The following is a 22088-nucleotide window of genomic DNA, read 5'->3' on the forward strand; positions in this document are numbered from 1 at the left end:
TTGTCTTGCCATAATTGTGCAATTGCACTGCCATTGGATGTCACCATCATGCTCTAATTACACAACTGTACATTTGCAAAAAGCATTGAAACTATTGTCCAACTGCAGGATAAAAAGAAAAAAAATTAAGCAGCTTGTATGCACTATGTGAGTTAGACACAAGTACTGTATGTTTCAGTTTGGTTAAACAATGTAATCTATATGTGATTTACTTGTGCTTCTGTACTTGTACTATGTATGTTTTGAAGTGGCTTTGCTATCATGAGAAATAAATCTATCATTGATTGATTCCATCTGAATGAGAATCAAAATATGTGTGCTTTTAAATTTTTTAAATTTTCTCCCTCTAATCTAAAGCATTTAAATGCAGGCTATCCTTAGAGCCCACGGATGCGTTTTCCTACAGCCCTCCTCTGGGAATGTTTAAATAATAATTCAGCTATAGATAGCTTGTCAGAGCTGAAAATCCTGTAGCAGCTCTTGAGCTTGTACTTGAAAGTGGGGGTCAGAGCTTTAGAACTGCCATCCTAGCTCTGATGATTACTGAGAAGGTAGACAACTCTGGAAACCAGGGTATCCGCTTTGCCACTGGGTGAATTTAATAATAATATAATAATAATAACTTTATTTTTATACCCCGCCCCATCTCCCCGAAGGGACTCAGGGCGGCTTACATGGGGCCTTGCCCGATAAAACAATCAAATATTAAAACACAGCAATAAAACAATTATCCAATAAAAACATCAATTACAGTAAAAACAATCGTTAAAATCGACATAAAACACACAATATTAATACAGGAGACTAATTCATTGAACCCAGGCAAAGTGCAGAATGGGCCGAAATGGGGAAGGTAATTTCACAGTAGAAATGGACAAAATGCAATATAACATTGGCAACACCTTGAGAATGGGGCTATTATAAAATGGGCAGATAGATCAGTCCGACAACAAATTAATTGCCAAAGGCCTTTTGAAAGAGCCAGGTTTTTAAGCTCCTATGGAAGGAGAGGAGGGTAGGGGCCTGCCTGATCTCTCTAGGGAGCGAGTTCCAAAGCCGGGGGGCCACGACGGAGAAGGCCCTCTCTCTCGTCCCCACCAACTGCAACTGCGAGGGTGGTGGGAGCGAGAGAAGGGCCTCCCCCGACGAGCGGAGAGAACGTGCGGGTTCATAGGGGGAGATGCGGTCTCTAAGGTAGGTAGGTCCCAAACCGTTTAGGGCTTTGTAGGTGATAACCTGCACCTTGAATTGGGTCCGGAAAATAAACGGCAGCCAGTGGAGCTCCTTAAACAGAGGCGTAGAACGCGCCCTGTAATTCGCTCCAGTTAGAAGCCTGGCTGCCGAACGCTGTACTAGTTGTAATTTCCGGGCCGTCTTCAAAGGCAGCCCCACGTAGAGCGCATTGCAATAGTCCAGTCTAGAGGTAACTAAGGCATGGACCACCATGGTCAGATCAGACTTCTCAAGGTATGGTCGCAGCTGGCGCACAAGTTTTAATTGTGCAAAGGCCCTCCCGGCCACGGCCGACACCTGAGCCTCAAGCGTCAGCCCCGAATCCAGGAGGACCCCCAAGCTGCGGACCTGCGCCTTCAGGGGGAGTGCGACCCCGTCAAGCACAGGTTGCCACCCAATACCCCGATCAGACGTACGACTGACCTGGAGGACCTCTGTCTTGTCGGGATAAAGTCTCAGTTTGTTCACCCTCATCTAGGCCAACACAGCGGCCAGACATTGGTCCAGAATCCGAGGGGCTTCCTTGGATTTAGGTGGAAAAGAGTAGTAGAGTTGGGTGTCATCCGCGTAGAGATGGCACCGCACTCCAAAACTCCGGATGACCTCTCCCAGCGGTTTCATGTAGATGTTAAAAAGCATGGGGGACAAAATAGAACCTTGCGGGACCACACAGGTCAATGGCCAGGGGTCCGAGCAGGTGTCCCCTAGCTTCACCAACTGGGAACGACCCTCCAGAAAGGACTGGAGCCACTGCAGTGCAGTACCCCCAAGGCCCATCCCAGAGAGCCGCCCCAGAAGGATACCATGGTCGATGGTATCGAAAGCCGCTGAGATGTCCAAGAGAACCAGCAGGGTCACACTCCCCCTGTCCAGCTTAGGCAAGTTACACACTCTCAGCTTCAGAAACCACTGCCATAAGTCAGAAACAATGTGAATACACATAACCGAAATCACCACAACCATCCAGACTAGCAAGGAGCTTTCTATAGCCTGGTTATGATCTCTAAAGACCTACATAGCTTGGATTCAGATTGCCTGAAAGACTGCATTTCCCTAAATGAGTATGTCTGAGTTTTAAGATCTTTGGGGAGGGCATTTTCTTGATTCCATCACTGTCACTCTTGCATTTGGAAGTCAGCCTTCTTGGCAGCTGCTCTGAGACTATAGGATTCCCTCTCTTGGGAAGCTCAGTTGCCCCTCTGCTCTCTGTCAGTAAGCAATACTTTTTTGTTTATATAGATACATCTATTTGTTAAAGAGCTGCAATGCTTTATTGCTGTAGGCCATCTGTCACATCATTTACTACCAGTAAAGATTTTCTTATTGCAGTAACATATTTCTGCACCAAATCCAATTTTAAAGTATTTAACCATCCACTGTGAGTTCCAAAAATTTGTGGTAAGACAGCCTCCATTATCTTTGGGATTGCAATCATATCCCTCCTAACTGTCCTAGATTGGCAGACAGTCCTGACTCATCATGTCTAGCATTTTCCAGCTGCTTTTTAAATGTCCTAGTTGCTTTCTCTTCCTTCCACTTCCCTCCTTTGTTCTCAGGTTGCTTCAGTTGCAACAAACTGAAAGGCATTCAATTGCATTCAGATAACTCAGCCAAAGAGAGAGGAAAATGGAAGAGTAGGCAGTAAAGATATATGACATAAAAGGAAAAGAGGCTGGATCAATAGGAGGGAGTTTGGGTAGTTACACTGATGTTGTAGGATGGACATAGTATTGATAGCCCGATGAAAAGGCTGCTGGCTAGGTGTCATTTGGACAGAGCCAGATGCACTGACATCTGGACAGAGTAGATGAAATGGATTGTTTAGCTTTTATTGCCTTCCTCTGCCCTGCAGTTGGACAGAATAGGTGCCATATTTGCCACTTGTTCTTCTGCAGTGAAAATCAACTGGAGGCTACAGAGATTTTAAAAAACAGAATAAAACTTCACCTGGACAAACTGGAGTATGAAATACTCCAGAGGAAAGCTAAGAAGGGCTAAAGATGAATTGAGTTAATCTAACAGAGGAGGACTAGTTTTTTATTTCATGATTTTCATATTGCTATAGATGCTGGGATACTATTTCATTGTAAAGTGGTGTTATAATTCTTTGGAACCTGTGTGGCTGGGTATTCATTCCTTCAACTCCTTATGTCTTTGGTTGTCTGGCTAGAGGATGGGCTTTAAAAAACTGACTGCATCTTTCTGTTAAAAATACAGTAAAATGTATGTAAAAAGTAATAATGCAAAGAGTCCAGCAGATGGCAGTGGGGTTTTGTCATTCTTTCAGGACCTGTTGTCTGTGAAGGCTGAAAAAATTGTATGTGTTTTCAAGTAGAGTATCAACTTTAGACAATCCTACTGATTTCATAGAGTGTTCAGAGGCAAGAAATCTTCGGATGTGGTCTGACATCTTCCTTCTTTAAAGTTCATCTTATAGCACCTTGTATTCTATAGCTGTCCCCCATCCAAGTACTAATACAGCCTGATTCTGTTTTACTGAATCTGGTGCATTTGGCACATGAAAAAGTTACATGAGAAGTAGCATATTTATATTTAAATGACCGAGAGACTAGTGGCCAGGTATTTCTATTGAGGACATCACAGTTTCTCTGGTTCATCCTGTTTAGTATCAAGGCATCATTCCCTTCAAGCATTTTGGACAAAAAGGAGACAATTGAAAGCAGCCAATTCTGACCAATGGTTTGGGTTTTCTTGGCAAGATATATTCAGAAGAGATTTGCTATTAACTTTATCTGAGGTTAGGTCTGTGACTTGCCCAAAGTTTCCATGGCTGAGCAAGGATTTAAGACCTGGTTTAGAGTCGTAGTCCAGTGCTCACACTATTAATCCCTCGAAGCTTGTGACCATTTTAAAATGACTTCTGGCTATTATATAAATACTAGGAATCTGTGGCTGTCCAGATATAGTTAGACATTGAATTCCATCATCTGTCACCATAGCCTATGTTGGGATGGGATGCTGAGAGTTGTCATCCCTTAATATCTAGAGCAGTGGTTCCCAATCTTTTTTTTTGGCCCTGCCCCTCCTCAAGCATCACCAAAATCATGATACCCCCATGACATATTATTCTTATGATTCAAAAAGTGAGCTCCTTCCTCTTCATATGGAAGAAGCCTAAAAGGCCACTAACTTGGGACTTCATCACACCAGAGTATCTATCCCTTTAAGTCTAGTTGCTGCCTCCTGCAGATTCCTGGGGTTTGTAGTTTAGTGAGGCCTAGGACTTCTCTGGCTGAGCAATTTAAAGACCCCTCCCTAAACTACAAGCTCCAGAAATCTGCAGGAGGCAGCATTTGGATTTAAAGTGGACAGATGCTCTAGTGTGATGGAAGTAGTTGGTCTGAACAAGCTTCCAAGGAACATGGCATCCACGAAGGAGGAAAATAAAAGAACAAATTGATATTATTATTATTATATTTATTTATCCCATGCTTTATCTCTCCCAAAGGAGCACCAAAGGAATCTGCATCAAATTCAGAGTAACTTAAGTGTCCAACTTCATGGCATGTATTTGGTGAGAAGATACAAAAATATCCTGCCACCTGTTACGTCTGATTATTTTTTTCCCATGCAAAAATACTGATGCACCATGAAAGTAATAATTGTGCTTTGGATTTATTTCACAGATTTCTTGCTACATTTGTATGATACATTATATATACAGGCAGGAGTCCCCCCCGGTGGTGCAGTGGATTAACCTGCTGAGCTGCTGAACTTGCTGACCAAAAGGTCGACGGTTTGAACCCGGGGAGCAGGGTGAGCTCTTGCTGTTAGCTCCAGTTTCTGCCAACCTAACAGTTCAAAAACATGCAAATGTGAGCAGATCAATAGGTACTGCCCTGGTGGGAAGGTAACGGCACTCCTTGCAGTCATGCCAGCCACATGACCTCGGAGGCGTCTACGGATAACGCCAGGTCTTTGGCTTAGAAATGGAGATGAGACCAACCCCCAGAGTCGGATATGACTAGACTTAATGTCAGGGGAAAACCTTTACCTATATTACATGTAATATCACAAGTAATATTGCACTATAGGGATATAGTATAATATAGTACAGCATATGGAGAGGATTAAATGATGAGAGACCGTTACTAGACCTCTGACAGAAAACTATTATTGTATTTGGGCTTGGTCAGATCATGTTAGCCCAGTTACCATCACCGGCCACATAATTAACTCACATATCTTAGTGAACTTTCGTTGGCTTTTGTAAATTAATGCAAATATTTTATGTTTAGGTTTTATGTTAAATATAAGTTTGATAAGTTATGGTTTTTAATTTATAGATGTCATGTAATAAATTGTTTTCATATGTGGGGTCATTTAGGGCTATTATGTTCGTATTTGTTGTTGTACTGAGGCATTGAATGTTTCCCTTTTTTGTTTGTTGGGATCCGCCCTGAGTTCCCTCGGGTAGATAGGGCAGAATATAAAGTTTTATTACTATTATTATAATAATACATTAATATATAATACTAATATTGTGCTATGTTAATAATATATTCTATACACATATATTAATATTACAGTGTTCAAACCCCGGGAGTGGCATGAGCGGCCGCTGATCGCTCAAGCTCCTTCCAACCTAGCAGTTCAAAAACATGCCAATGTGAGATCAATAGGTACCGCTCCAGCGGGAAGGTAATGGCGCTCCAGGCAGTCATGCCGGTCACATGACCTTGGAGATGTCTATGGACAATGCCGGCTCTTCGGCTTAGAAATGGAGATGAGCACCAACCCCCAGAGTCGGTTGCGATTGGACTTAATGTCAGGGGAAACCTTTACCTTTTTTTTTTACTAATATATAATAATATTGTAATATAATAATGTAAGTAGTCTTGAGTCCTTCCAGGGACTGTGTTGAAGCACCCGACAATTAAAAACAAAATATAGCCCCTGCTCGTTGCTGACCTAAGCAACCCGAAAGATAGTTGCATCTATCAAGTAGGAAATTTAGGTACCACTTATATGTGGGGGAGGCTAATTTACAACACCATAAAAATCATCCAGCTGCCATTGGAATGAGGAAGTTGCCGTCGCAGTGGATGACGAAGCAGCTGCTCCCCCGTGGCCGGAATCAAGCATACCCTCAGGAAGCTGGAAGAGGTTTAAATTGCCTCTGCGTCTGTCTCTGTCTCTATGTTATATGGCAATGAATGTTTGCCTTATATATGTAGAATGTGATCCGCCCTGAGTCCCCTTTGGGGTGAGAAGGGCGGAATATAAATACTGTAAATAAATAAAAAAGAAAAAAATCACTGTCAGTAACTGATTCTCGAATTGTCAGCCTAAAAATCAAATCTGGACTTGCATCTTAGGCCCAAAACACTCTCCAGAACAGGCCTTTGACAACCTACAATTCCCAGAAGCCCTAGCCAGCTTGTTCAATGGCTAGGAATTCTGGGAGTTGAAGTCCAACACACCTGGAGGCCTATTCTATACCTCAGGCCCTTTCCTTTTCCCCCTCAGCCGCTTAAGCGGCTGAGGGGGAAAAGGAAGGGGCCTGAGGCTGTTAGGAATTATGGGAATTGAAGTCCAAAACACCTGCCGGGCCCAAATTGGCCTACTATACCTCATCCCTCTTGTATAAAGAATATATAAAGAAGCCCTTACTCTCTTTCTTCCCACTCAACCTCCTGTCGCCTCTCCTTACGCATGCGCAAAGCACCCTCTCCTTCAGCGCGGTGGGGAAGTGACGTCAGCGCTGCCTTTCTCCCAACCAGAGCCATTCGTCGCGAGGAAAACGACGTCACCGCTTCCCCCTCCCGGTTGCGCGGGCAAGTGACGTCACGCCTCGTCTCTCGCTCGCTCTGTCTCTCACTCCCCTCAACTGAGGAGGCCTTGGTCGCGGGGAAATGACGTGGAGCGGCCTGGGCCGGTGTCTGCCGTGTAGGTTTGCCGGAGCCGGGCCCACGTGAAGCGGGTAGCGGGCGAGGGAGGACCGGGAAGGCCCTTCTGCGTGGCCGGGATGAACCGAGCGGCGCAGGTAGGCCGCAGGCGGAGGGGGCGGGTCCCGGCTGCCTTCCCCTTCTTTCTTTCCTTCCTTCCTTTCTCTCCCTCCATCAGAATGTATCACTTCACAGGCTGGAGAGGAAACCCCGGATATTTGAAGCAGTTATAATTTATTATTGTAATTCTTACTCAAACACTTGTGACTCTGTATTGTGGAAGGCTTTCATGTCCGGAATCAATGGGTTGCGGTGAGTTTTCCGGGCTGTGGGGCCATGTTCCAGAAGCATTCTCTCCTGACCTTGCGCCCACATCTATGACAGGCAACCTCTGAGGTTGTGAGGTCTGTTGAAAACTAAACAAGTGGGGTTTATATATCTGTGGAAAGTCCAAGTTTGGAGAAAGAACTCTTGTCAGTCTGATGCTGTGTCCAATTTTGGGCACCGCAGTTGAAGGGAGATGTTGACAAGCTGGAAAGCGTCCAGAGGAGGGCAACTAAAATGATCAAAGGTCTGGAGAACAAGCCCTATGAGGAGAGGCTTAAAGAACTGGGCATGTTTAGCCTGCAGAAGAGAAGGCTGAGAGGAGATATGATAGCCATGTACAAATACGTAAAGGGAAGTCATAGGGAGGAGGGAGCAAGCTTGTTTTCTGCTGCCCTGCAGACTAGGACACGGAACAATGGCTTCAAACTACAGGAAAGGAGATTCCACCTGAACATCAGGAAAGAACTTCCTCACTGTGAGGGCTGTTCGACAGTGGAACTCTCTCCCCCGGACTGTGGTGGAGGCTCCTCCTTTGGAAGCTTTTAAGCAGAGGCTGGATGGCCATCTGTTGGGGGTGCTTTGAATGCGATTTCCTGCTTCTTAGCGGGGGTTGGACTGGATGGCCCATGAGGTCTCTTCCAACTCTACTATTCTATGATTCTAAATGTGAATGTTGCAATCGGCCACCTTGATTATTATATTATTTAATACATTTATATCCCGCCCTTCTCACCCTGAAGGGGACTCAGAGTGGTTTACAAATTAAATTTACATGCAATATTATATTACAGTAGAGTCTCACTTATCTAACATAAACGGACCAGCAGAACGTTGGATAAGTGAATATGTTGGATAACGAGGGATTAAGGAAAAGCCTATTAAAAATCAAATTAGATTATGATTTTACAAATTAAGCACCAAAACATCATGTTATACAACAAATTTGACAGAGAAAGTAGTTCAATACGCTGTAATGTTGTGTTGTAATTACTCTATTTACGAATTTAGCACCAAAATATCACGATATATTGAAAACATTGACCTAAAAATGCGTGGGATAAGCGAGTGTTGGATAAGTGAGACTCTACTGTATTAGCATAGCAGAATACAGGCAGTAAATTACCATATTGTACTATATCTATGAGGCCCTGGTGGCACAGTGTGTTAAAGCGCTGAGCTGCTGAACTTGCGGACCGAAAGGTGCCAGGTTCAAATCCCGGGAGCGGAATGAGCGCCCGCTGTTAGCCCCAGCTCCTGCCAACCTAGCAGTTCGAAAACATGCAAATGTGAGTAGATTAATAGGTACCCCTCCAGCGGGAAGGTAACGGCGCTCTATGCAGTCATGCCAGCCACATGACCTTGGAGGTGTCTACGGACAACGCCGGCTCTTCAGCTCAGAAATTGAGATGAGCACCAACCCCCAGAGTCGGTCACAACTGGACTTAACATCAGGGGAAACCTTTACCTTTACCTACTATATCTATATATTGTAATATTAATAATATTACATGTAATATATAATATATAATTAATATTATATTGTATTATTAGTATTATATTGTATTACAAAATAATATTATATGCATATACAATATATTATATATTATTGCAAATAATATAGCATTTGATAGCCTTGCAGATTCACAGCCTGGCTGCTTCCTGCTTGGGCGAATTCTTTGATGGGCAGTGTTAGCTGGCCCTGATTGTTTCCTGTCTGGAGTTCCCCTGTCTTCTGTTGTTCTTTATTTACTCTCCTGATTTTAGACTTTTTTTAAAAAAGGTAGCCAGATTTTGTTTATTTTCATGGTTTCCTCCTTTCTGTTGCAATTGTCCACATGCTTGTGGGTTTCAATGGCTTCTCAGCATGGTATACAGTCGACTCGTATCTGCAGGAGTCTACCGTATACCATGCAGCTGTGGAGAAATCTACATATATCTACATACAAATGCAGCATTGCCCAAAACAAATCAAGGAACATGAAAGGCACTCCAGACTAACTCAACCAGAGAAGTCAGCCATAGCAGAGCACTTGATGGACCAACTTGGATACAGCATACTATTTGAGAACACAGAAATGCTGGACCACTCTAACAACCACCACATCAGACTACACAGAGAAGCCATTGAAATTCACAAGCATGTGGACAATTTCAACAGAAAGAAAGAAACCATGAAAATGAACAAAATCTGGCTACCAGTATTTTTTAAAAAAACTCTAATCAGGACAGTAAATAAAGAGCAACACTCAGAAAACAGGGGAATTCCAGACAGGAAACAATCAGGGCCAGCTAACAAAGGATTTCCCCTGGGCAGGAATCAGCCAGACTTTGAAGTTGCAAGACCATTCAGTGCTAATCAAGCTGGTCAGTTGCAACATTCACACTTGCCTCAAGCAAACAAGAGTTCTTTCTCCCACAGATATAAAAAAACCCACTGGTCTAATTTCCAACAGGCTTCGCATCCTCTGAGGATGCCTGCCATAGATGTGGGTGAAAAGTCAGGAGAGAATGCTTCTGCAACATGGCCATACAGGCTGGAAAACTCACAGCAACCCAGTGATTACAGCCATGAAAGCCTTTGACAGCTCAGCTATTGTCTTGCTGCTGATAACAGCCAGTGAGTCAATTTTGTCAACACCATAGAGATGTTGCCTGCACTTTTCAAGCTGCAGTTTCTTCTTGCTAGTGCAATTCAGTCTTGTAAATAAGATGAAACTCAGTCTATCCATGAAAATATATGCCCTTGGATCCTTAACTATTCACTTTTAAACACATCAGCTATTGATTTTATTATCTGATTTCCAATTTTATGGGGTAAACACACTTATTCAGCTCTTGGTTGCAAGAATGACGTTGACTGACAAGACTTCTTTTCTTCAGTTTTAATCAGAAGTACTCTTCACTTGTACAGCTCCAAAGTTTTAAGAATTTTACGAAAGGATGTTGTTGCCGTCAAATCAAAACAGCTGCATTTCATGGCATGGGCAAAAGTTGTAACACACAGTCATTTCTCATTCATTATACATTTAATAATAAGTATTTATTTATTAGAAGGAAATTGAGAATATAGTTATAGTTATAGAATTATACATATATGTTTCAGCTGGGGAAAGTTTAAAACTAGATGGGAAGCATTTTATTATCATGTTATTGTTATTTTAGATAAGCTATTACAACTTAGCAAGATACACCCTTAAAATATTATATGAATTGCCAATTCCATAGGTAAAAACCAAGTAGAATTCAGTATTATTAAAATTTAAACAAGAAACACTTTAGATAGAAACAGCCATGATTAGGATCTAAGTATTTGTGGTAAATTATATGGAAGCCCAGAAATTCAAATTGTACCTAAAATATATTCTGTGCCAACCATTTTGGCACTGAAGAAGAATATAACATAATCCAAAATAAAACACCATAGGAATGTCTTTGTTAGGTCAAACCAAAAGATATTGCAAAATATCTTACCCAAGTTTGCCAGGCCCCTCAGACCATTTTATACACCATCTTAGGCAAACATGTCAAACAGGTCCATAATTCTGACACCATCACTTTTCTCTGCCAATTTCAACTAACTTTGTCTGATGAAGATCTCATAAAATATTATGCCACTTTGGTTCCTCTAATAAAGGAATTCCTGAGATGTGCATTTCGAATTTGATGTGTTTTAGGACAGGTTGAGTATATTTTTTTCCAGAAATCTAAAATGCTCAGAATTTCTCTTCATGAACTGTTGCGATAGTGACACCTTTGTATTTTGATGGTTTAGTGTACAAAAGCTTTGTTTTATGCAGAAAATTATGAACATTATTGTCTATAAAATTACTTTGTGCAGTCATGCTGGTCACATGACCTTGGACAACACTGGCTCTTTGGCTTAGAAATGAAGATGAGTATCACCCCCAGAGTCTGACATGACTAGACTTAATGTCAAGGGAAAAATCTTTCCTTTTTTATGTGTATAAGGTGTTTATGAAAAACAAATAAATGCATGTTTAGACTTGTGTCCCATCTTCAAGGTATTATGTATATGCTGAGTATCTCTGATTCAAAATGCTTGAGAGTAGGATTTAAGATTTTTAAAACTTTTTTTTGCCATATCTGTATTTGCATATACTGTTCATACATAGTGAGTTATCTTGGAGTTGTAACTCAAGTCTAAACATGGCATTTATTGATGTTTTAAAAACAAATGTAGTCTGAAGGAATTTTGTGCATAGTATTTTAATAATTTAGTGAAACAAATTTAATAAAACAAAACGTGTGTACATTGAAAACAAAGGTGTCACTATCTCAGCCACTCATGAATAATTTTAGAGTCTGGGATTTTAGAATTCTGGATAAGGGATGCACGACCTATACTCCAAATTCAAAATGTGAAACACTTCTGGCCCCATGCATTTGGATAAGAGATAACCAGCCTGAAGTAAGGTGAGGCACTTTGGCAGCGTAAGTACTTGGGGTGGGGATTGATCTCAGACCTGCTGTGGAGAAAAAGGGGGTGCAGTCATGTTGAGATAGAAACATCTAGTTGTTGTGTATTGCAGCCTTTCCTTATCTGATACCCTTGAGATATGTTGGATTGCAGCTTCCACAATCCCACAGCTAGTATGAGCTGTAATCCAACACATTTCAAAGGCACCATGGTAGAAAAAGTGTTTATGTAGTGTAAAGCACTACTTTCTGGCAGGGGGTTGGACTAGATGGCCCATGAGGTCTCTTCCAATGCTGTGATTCTATGAATGGCTATAATTGTTAATTTTGTCAGGTAAAGAAGAAGTTGCTTTGGAGTTTGCCATGCTGGGAGCAAATATAAGTACTTGTTTTTTTTACCTTATGCAATATAGAGGGCCTGGAGTTGGAAATTGATGGCTGGTGAAAATCAGATATGAATAGAGGAGTGAGCAATTATACATTGGCATTAAGCACCCGTCTAGAACAGTGGTAATCTCAATGGCCCTCTTGCTACCTGGTCTTGATGACATTCTAGACAATATGGTAAATTCAGTGTTAATTTATTATTTTGAAAGTAAGAATGTCCATCACAACTCCTTCATATTAGAATCCAGCAAGTGTGCTACATTGGTTAATATATACACTTGTGTACGGTATGCTGATCTCAATGCATAATGCCTGAAATATCTTACTAGTTGGTAGCCTTGGTGAAAGCATTCTGATTATGCATAGAAATGATCTAAAATGCTGTTGATTTATTAGAAAACAGTCTTATTAATAATCCTAGCAGTACATGGAAGTTTTTCTTATTGGATGTTGGGCTTCACCTCTCTGATATGACCACAGCTCTCCAGGGCTTCCTGCAGATGTCTTTCCTATCACTGCAGATATTTCTTGTCAGTAGCATAAACCCCTGCTATGCAGTGCAAGAGTGTTCAAATAAATTACTAGTAATGTAAACAACCAATACTTTTCAGTGGAGTAGCAATTTTGAAGGCTTGCTTATAGATAGTGTTAACTTGTAGAATGGTGAGTTGTAGTTCAGATATGTTTTAGTTTATACGTTTTATATGTATGCAGCCTGGATATCTTAAGTAATCCTTGTTGAAATCGGTGAGATCTGCAAGTATTTTTTGCAAGATATTGTGCAGAAACACTTACAGTTATGTGGAGCTGGTCTGTTGAATTGATCTGGATTGCAGTGCTGGCCATGCTTAATAGTGTTTGCTATTGAAATCACAAGGACTTCTCAATAAACATGCTGTGGAAGAGTTGAGAAGATGGAAAAAATGGTTGTTGAGTGACTTGAAATGTATGATAACAAATTGTAGGAAAACCTGGGATTTTGATGTGCTGCCATTATTATTATTATTATTATTATTATTATTATTATTATATGTTTATTTATACCCCACTTTTTCTCTCCACAAGTAGACATTGTCCAAAGTATAGAACTAATTTGAGGAGGAAAAAAATGGACCTAAGATCTTGTTTTCATAAAGATGTTTATTCAGTCTTCTCTCCATTCTTCCCTGCCTTGTACAGTTGCTTTCCAGATAGTGCTTAATGTTAGTATGGAAATCTTGTGCATGCCTCAGATTTATGTGCATGAAAACATAGTGGTTTCAGTATTTGGAAGTTGTGTGGGAAGTTAAAGAACAAAGCTGATGCAAGTAATTATACCCGACTTCATAATTCAGGGCCTGACGTGTAGCTACAAGTCAGTATCTTCTGACATTGGGACAAAGTCTAGGTTGCAGTATGCTAAAGGTGTGACAAACTAGAATTTCAGCAACTTAGGAAAGTCTTGCATTTGACAATTTGCTGGTAGACATAGACAATCAAAAATTCAGCACAGGCTAGCACATGAACTGGCGCATGCAGGTGAATGAGGTGGTTGGTACAGTAAGGACAGGTTATCCTCCAATGCAATCAGTTTGGAAACAGTGAATTGATTGCTTCTCTACAACATGAAAAAGGCATCTATTTATCTATCTATAAGGCAGATATATATATATATATACACACACAAACACACATACACACACACACACACACTAGCCAGTATAGCAACACATGTTACTCACCTTTTTGCAAGCTAGCTATGTTGGTTATAGCCTTGTTGATTTACAGTGTCTATTTAGAAGGTTTTGGTAGAAATCTTATAGTTGATAACCATGTTCTTCAAGGTAAAGCCCTGTGATGTTGGGAATTGAAATTGATAACTTTATAAAATATGAATACTGGCATTTGCAGAGTGCTCTTGAATGCCACTTTATAGTGCACAGAGTATCTGGTAAACACGTTGCTGTTTCTGATATAATTACATGATCATAGAAGTGGGAAAGACTACAAGATCCATCTAGTCACGTAGGAATAAACAACTAAAGCATTCCTCAAAAATGCCCATCCACACTCTGTAGAAAGACTTCAAAGTAGTGCCCACTCTCCATTTAAACACCATTATCAATTGTAAGCAATTCAGTGCAACTTGAGAGTTCTCATATTTCGGTAGTAGTGAGGTTTGCTGAACATGAACCTCATTGCTATTCTTGCCTAGTAACATCTATCTGAAACCGTGAAAATGTGCAGAAATTTTTCTGGATATGAAACATTGAGATCACTATGGAAAACAAAAAAGCATTTGTGAATAGGCTAAATTATTTTGGGGAAAGGGAGTAGCATACAACTCCCTAAACTTTCTATGACTATTCATACTGTCCATCTTCCATTCTTAAGGAGCAGGCTTCATGGCTGTATACATATTTTTGAAAACCATTCTACATGGTCTGTCCATCCATTCCACCACCTAATTCTCTATACTGTAGATCAGAGCTGGACAAAATAGTGCCTCCAGACTGCATTTTCCTCACCCCAGGTTGTTTTTTTTGTCCCTTGAGCATTCCAGATTCCTTAGACATCTCATTTTGTGGCTGGGAGTAGCACATCACTTTTTAAATACTTGCATTGTTTGTTATAGTCTACATTTTTATTAACCACAGATAGGTTTCTGACCACATCCAGGTTTTTGCTTTTTGCACAGTCTATGTACCCACTGGAGCAGCTCACTAAAGTAGCCAGCCTCTCCTGTAAATGGGCAATCACTGTCTTTCAACACCCCTTTCTGCTGTTTTAGAATGGAGTAGTCAAGATTTTTTTAATTATAGTATAACCATTTGTAGGCTAGCAATGATCACCATTTGCATTTGGTTTGGAGGCTTCTTGTATAGCCAATATTTTGCCTGCTCTGTATTGTGCTGTTTTGCTGTAAGCTTGTTGTTTCCATACATTCTCGTTTTCACAATAATTATACTTCTTGTAGCAAAAAAAGAAGTTGCTTTGATTTGCCACAGTCCCTGTCCACATTTTTCCAGTGAGCCTCTTGGCTCTGACTAAGTTGCCCACTTCTGCTTTTAGGGTTTGCTTGTGTAGCTTATTTTACTTGCCAGTGCTGTGGTTGTCCAGTAAACACTGGTACTTGAACAAAATGTCTCTAGTTTGCATTTTTGTTAAAAGTGCTGCCTAGCAGACAGAAGTGTTATAATAACAAATTACACATGGAAATAATGCGTAAGTTGGAGAGATTGCATCCAGCTTTGTCAGGTAGACTCTCCTGGTGATTTGTGCCATGTGAAAAATATGCTGTATTTATTGTCATGAAAGCTTTTGAAGTGTGGGCAGAGCTCTGGGAAGGCTTCAGCTGTCTGTGGAATGTGCAGAAATTTCCAGCCATGAGAATTTCTGCTGCTCTCTGGTCTCTGGGGCAATGAAAACAGACTAATGAGTTGAACTTTCTGTTCTGTTTGTGCCCCCATGTTAGTTCTTTGATGTAGCACTTGAGTATTGGCATGAACATTCTGGAAATGTTAAATAGACTGTGTGTGTGTTCAAAACCTGCTTATTTGGCTAAAGCATCTTGTCCCACCTAGGCAGACCAGTGTCGCCGATGTTATGAAGTCATGACTTGGCAGTCTGCGATCAAAAGCAAGGCCTATGTTGGGGAGAGTGAGATTTTTCTGGTTCTCGTTGGAATGAAAAATGGGGAAAAATTAGCTAAAGGGGTCAATAAGGGTGAAATGCCCTGAGCTAATGTGTTGTTTTTAACAAAGCAGTAAACTTGAGGGATTTTTTAAGTGTAGAATGAGAGTTGGAAGAGACTGTTCAGTCCAACCTGCAGCCATGCAGGAATCAAAGCACTCCAGACAGATAGCCATCCAGCCTTTGTTTAAAATCCTCCAAAGAAAGTGATTCTACCACATCCCCAAAAAGCATATTCCCTGTCTAGGAACTCAGAACTGTCAGGAAGCTCTTCTTAATGTTTAGGTGGAATCTCTTTTCCTGAAGTTTGAAGCCATTGCTCTGTGCCCTGTTCTGCAGCCTAGAATCACATTGACTTTTTAAGCTGCTGAGCCATATCTTGACTGATGTTTAGTGTATGATCTATTAAGACTCCTAGATCCCTTTCACACATGCTCTTGTCAAGCCAGGGGTCACCCATCTTATATCTATGTCCTTCATTTTTCCAGCCTCAGTGTAAAAGTAGCATGTGACAAATTTGTTGGATGCTTAATACTGGTTTTGAGGTGTTAAGAAACTAAAGTTACATTTCTCTATGCTGAAATTCAGTTTGCTAGTTTAAATGTTTTAATGTATTAAGGTCAATTGCTATATTGCTATATTTATTGCAGTAAATAAAGAACACCACTCAGAGAACAGTGGAATACCAGACATGTAACAATCAGGGCTCGCTAACACCTCCCAACAAAGGATTCCCCCAAGCAGGAAGTAGCCAGGGTTTGAAGAAGTATGGCTATTCAATGCTAATCAAGTTGGCCAATTGCAACATTCACACTTGCCTGTAGGAGAAAAGAGTTCTTTCTCCCACCCTGGAACTTCTACAGATATATAAAGAGAAGCCTCCCACAGGATGGTAAAACATCTGGCTGTTCCCTAGGTAACATCCTTGCTGATGGCCAATTGTCTCACACCAGAAGCGGCTTGTAGTTTCTGAAGTTGCTCTTGACACCCTTTCCATGGCTAGGCCTCAGAGCCTCGGTATCGCGTAACTCCTCGTGAGTGGCAAGGAGGCGGGCCTAGCCTTCCCTTGCAGCCCTGCCCACACCGGTTGCTAAAGTTTGGAGACTGCTTGGCCCTTGCTTGCCTTGGTAATATACAAATGCACCTTTATCTCCAGAATCAGAGGGATTACAAAACTTAAAACATATGCAGGTTAAAAACAAACAAAAAGTTTTTGTTAAAAATAATTAAATTACAGAATTAAACATTATCTAAGACGTGTCCATTAAAAACGCAAAACTTAAATGAATGCAGCACACTATTTAAAAATATTCTTTAGAAATGGTTCTGAGAAGACTGTAAGAATGAAAAAAGGACTTCCATTTGGTGAAAGGAGGATAAGCAGGGATATAATTAATATTTTCGGAGCCCTTTCTTCCTCTGGGGTGGCATACTCTCAGCCCCAAATTGAAGGAACAAACATCCAGAGCTTAAGCTGATGATAAAGAGGATCGTCTGTTTGCATGCACACACAAAGGTTGTGATATTTACTTGGCTTGGGAAATAGCTAGAGGGACCCTGGCTGTGATCTCCTTTCCCAAAGGATTATGCCAACTGAGGGCACGGAAAGATACCTTCCTTTAAGATACATTTTGATACATACATTTGATACAGTTTATATATTTAAGAAATGACACAATACATAAATGATACAATAAATCACCAAGTTGGTACGTTGATTGAAAGGTTAGATTTGATAGAGTTTTAGGGTACCGCTGTTTCTAGGTCCATCATGGAACCTCTATTGGCTTCGGCATTTTGCAAATTTGGAGTCACAGAAAATGTTTTTTTCAAAAATAATCATATATTTTGCTTGGAGTCTCTTTATGGCTTATAAATCTTTGGGGATGGAGTGCCATGGCTTGACAACACTTGGAAAAGAGAAGATTTAGAGGAGACATTGTAGCCATGTTTCAATATTTGAAAGGATGTCACATTGAGGAGGGGGAAAGCTTTTTTTTGCTGAGACTAGGACACGGAATAGCAAATTCAAATTGCAGGAAAAGAGACCCCACTTAAATATTAACAATAACTTCCAGACTCTACAAGCTGTTTGGCAGTGGAATATGCTGCCTTGGAGTGTGGTGGAATCTCCTTCTCTGGATGGAGGTTTTTAAACAGAGATTGGATGGCCATCTGTTGGGGGTGCTTTGATTGTGTGTTCTTGGATGGCCCTTGTGGTCTCCTCCAACTTTGATTCTAAGGAAAAGGCGTCGTATGAAGATCTCAAAGCTCGTATAAGCTTTTATATGGAAGAATATTAGTCTTTAAATGACCTGTGACCCATCTAGTCCCTATCATCATTTTAAAACAATCTTTTATAACTCTGAAACCTTCAAAAGATGCCCATTTAATGTATACACAGGAGGAAATAAGTGTCATTGACATTAATATGGTGTATTTTCAAGTAGGCATATGCATCTGTGAGTATTTGTCATTAAACAAAGATGGTCTTAATTCTCTGAATTAGGTATGCATGCAAGTGCTGCCGATGTTTCACAAATGATAATGAAATTCAGTCAGCTAAGTTATAAATGATGCGTTTTTTATTTTAAAGCAACAAAATAGGTTTACGACTGATACGAACGTTAAGTTTTTCATATATTTCAATTTTCTTCCAAATTCCAATGCATTTCTAAGACTGTTTCCAAAGATCCTATTTTGGTCCCCTTCATTGGTAAAACTTGAAAATTGAAAAAAAGCAAATTTTCCATTCACTTGCATGTTTTAGGAAGCACTGGCATGTACACCATCATTTTTGGACCGAGTCTGCAGAATGATCGTTTTTATTTTCTGTTCGTCAAGCTGTCTTCCGATACCTCCTTCATAACTACAGCCTCTAATTTGTCGTAATCTGACTCCTGCACTTTGTATTGTTCCCTTTTGTCTTTATTATTTTTCCTGTCTTTTCTCGTGTACCTTAATTTGTTTTCATGTATCTGCTCTCTTTTGGAAGAGAACTGACAATTTTGTGAACTATGAACTGGCCCTTGCATGTTTTTCAGGGTGACCTTTAGAGTACAAAATGCTGTTTGTTCCTATGTCTAACTGTAACAAAAGTTCACTTTATCTTTGGGACAGGCTATTGCATTACATTTTACTGTTGTATCCATATAAATAGCAGCAAGTAGAGTTGTCTGAAAACTGAGGGTGAGATACAGCAATATTTCTTTCAGTTATGGTTACTGAGCAGCTTGGCTCAGCCATCCAGGCCTCAGTGGAGGTTTTGCTAGTGCAGTGTGAAGACATATCTGAAAAAGTGTAATTCTGCCTCTAAAGCTAAATAAATACGAGCCTTAGGATACTATTTTACCACTTTGATTAACAAGAGGCTTTCGATACTTTCAATATATTTATGAGGGAGTATGATATGGTTATACTCAGCGATCCCACCCCCAATGTAGTTTTGTGGACCTTTCTAGGCATTTTTCTAGCTCTAAAATGTCTTTTAAAAAAATGAAAGCGAGTGCCCCATGAAGGGCCACTCTGGAAGACATGCTCAGCCAAGGAATTTGTTTTCATACTAAAATTTAAGTAATCCTACAAAAAAACCATGCTACTTTCACACAAAAGAGCCATCTTTGGTTTGTAGTTCTGTTTCTTCCAGTGCAGCATCCTGATTTAATGGTGCAAGACAGAGCTTTTGTTTTTGTTAAATAATGGGACATTAGAAGTTCTTGGTGATATGCTGCAAAGTGCCCTGTGATCTACTAGCAGATACCAACCTATTGTTTGTCTAGTTCTCCATAAGGCAGCGGTAACATGCAAATAAAGATATAGAATAGAGCTCTGAGGATTGGAGTAATAAATGCTAATCTGTAGAATTTAGTACAAAATGTTGAGTTTCCTGTATTGCACTGGTAGAAATTATAGTGATACTGGCTCTGAATTAAGGAAAAAGTGATAGATCCTCTGGCATTCATCCTTCCTCAGGTATGTCTGCAGATATATTTAAGTGCTTACGTTACTGTACAGATGGGAATAATAGAACTTGATGGGGTGTGACTATCTAAAATATAACTTATTTTTCTTTTACTGTTGCAGCTTCACTTCAAGATCATAATGCAGCAGAAAAATGAAAGAACATAGGAAAAGTTTACAGTGGAGAAGTCGGTTGCTGGCCGGTTGTCGAGGATGGACTGTGGGATTTTGGGGCCTGAGGCAATATTGCTTCCAAAGAAAGCATCCTTCTATCCTTAGAAGGAGGAGGCGGCGTACTTGGAGGTCCGTTAGTGTTAAAAGAACTAAATTGTGCAGAAGGACGGCTCTTTGGGTCCAGAGAAGAGGGGCTCCAGTGGTGTCTCCAAATGTAAACCTCTTGCAAAGTGCCCCTCTAGAAAACCACACCTCCAAGCAAAAGAGAGTGAAAAACTCTTCTTCTAGATGCAGAAGCAGAGGACAGCTGTCAAGGGTCAAGGAGGTTTTCAAGAAATTCATTCAGATCAAACTACTGAATGAGCACAGCAGCACAAGGGTCGATGTAGAGGCTTGCCGAGGCAAGCACAGTGGTGCTGAGGCCACTGTTACAGCCTTTCCGGTAAAGGAGGATGGTCTAACGCAGAATGGGAAAGAGCGTGGTAATTATGGGAGCCGTGAAATTGTTGTTCTAAATAACTCTCAGAGAAAACGGTGCTGCCGCCGCCGACAGCAAAATGGAACCTCTCGCCTCTTGACTGTGAGGCGAAGGCCAACATTTAAACAGTGTACTTTACTAAGAAGATCCTTATTTATGATGTATAAGAAACTTTCTGTGATTAAGTTTCGGGTTAGAATCGCAAAATCTCATCGTAAGCTTTGGAGGGGCAACACCGGCAAGTTGAACAAAAGCAAACTGAGCTGGGTGGAGAAAGTCACCAGAGACCGGCAAGAGGACCTCCACCAAGGGACCTTCCCAGCTGGTTCTAGGACCTTGTCTCCCCCTTGGCAACCCAAAAGTCCCTCTCGCTGGGCCTTGCTCAGCTTATCAGATATGAACAATCACATGCCAGGACCATTAATTGAAGAGAGTCAAACGCATCGGACCGATGCCTGTCTTACAGAGGATACACTGTTGCAGTGTAGCGAGCTACTTACAAAGGACCTTGCCTCCAGAGGCCAAAATGGTATTGCTGAAACCTGCTTGCCAGGGCTTTGTGCAGCAGCTCCTTTTAAAGCAGAGGATGTGCACAAAGAGGATAAGGGGGAGGTGCCACCATTGGACGGCTGCCCTGGCGATATTTTCATCTCTGTAATGGAGAAAGAGATCTCTGTTGCAGGTCTAGATGGTGAAGTGTCTAGTCAAGCTACAGGGGCTAGTGAGGTTGTTCTGGAACCTGCCAAGGTGGACCTGGGCCCAAATGACAGCTTTGCCAATGGACCTGCTCTTGTGGAGATGGTGCAAAACGAAGACAGCCGCAGCCAAATGGAAGTGGAAGGACCTGCAAATCTGGACATCTTTGGCGCAGAGCTCTTAGATCACCCGTACTGTAAAAGCCCTCTTGATGAGCCTCTGAGAGGAATCACAGGACAAAAATCAGGGACTCAAAAGAGTGGCAAAAGAAGCAATCAGAGAGCTTCTTGCGTCAGTGATGAGCAGTTGGCTGCATGGCTCTGTGGTATATATACTCTTTTCATGCTTATTATAGGTTTTGCTTCAATATCCCAGAACTGTGGCTGTCACTCTGTAGTCTTCCAGATGTTTTAGATTTCCAACTTCCAGAAGCTACAGCCAGTGTGGCATGTGGCCAGCGATTTGGAAAGTTGAAAAATGAAACATGTGGAGGGCCAAAGGTCAATAACCATTGTCCTAGGAATTCTGTCTTGTTATAGGAGTGCATTCTTGTAGCCACAACTGTTGCACTCTTTGTTCCATTTGTGTACATTTGAAATTGGGTTGTTGTATTTGGGACACTGCAGCTGGGCTGTCCTCATTCTTTTATGCCAAACCACCTTCTGCAGCTCACCAGGAGTACAAACTGGCATGCCACAATATCCAGATCCTGGGCTGTCTTTCGCTTTTTGGGTGACAGATGGGAGAAGTTGGCCCCTGGTTGATCATGCAAAATGGTAAACTCCTGTTACATTTGATGAGCTCAGTATAAAATT

At 41.1% G+C, this 22088-nt stretch overlaps 1 protein-coding gene and 1 long non-coding RNA gene across 2 annotated transcripts in view; one reads left to right on the plus strand and one right to left on the minus strand.

Annotated features, from left to right (window-relative positions):
• Positions 1-576: 576 nt before the first annotated feature.
• Positions 577-6983, minus strand: LOC134297910 (uncharacterized). The gene is made up of 2 exons (XR_010004884.1): positions 6868-6983; positions 577-5045 (listed from the first exon to the last, which is right to left on the minus strand). It is a non-coding gene; the product is annotated as an uncharacterized LOC134297910 (long non-coding RNA).
• An 86-nt stretch (positions 6984-7069) lies between these two features.
• The window catches only part of senp5 (SUMO specific peptidase 5), a 46133-nt gene continuing 31114 nt past the window's right edge, over positions 7070-22088 (plus strand). The window contains exons 1-2 of the mRNA XM_008118224.3: positions 7070-7240; positions 20049-21598. Of these exons, the coding sequence (XP_008116431.1) occupies positions 20080-21598 (1519 nt within the window). The 5' untranslated portion in view covers positions 7070-7240; positions 20049-20079. The remainder of the gene's footprint in view (positions 7241-20048; positions 21599-22088) is intronic.

Source organism: Anolis carolinensis, chromosome 3 (genome assembly GCF_035594765.1).
Source record: "Anolis carolinensis isolate JA03-04 chromosome 3, rAnoCar3.1.pri, whole genome shotgun sequence".
Classification (NCBI taxonomy): domain Eukaryota; kingdom Metazoa; phylum Chordata; class Lepidosauria; order Squamata; family Dactyloidae; genus Anolis; species Anolis carolinensis.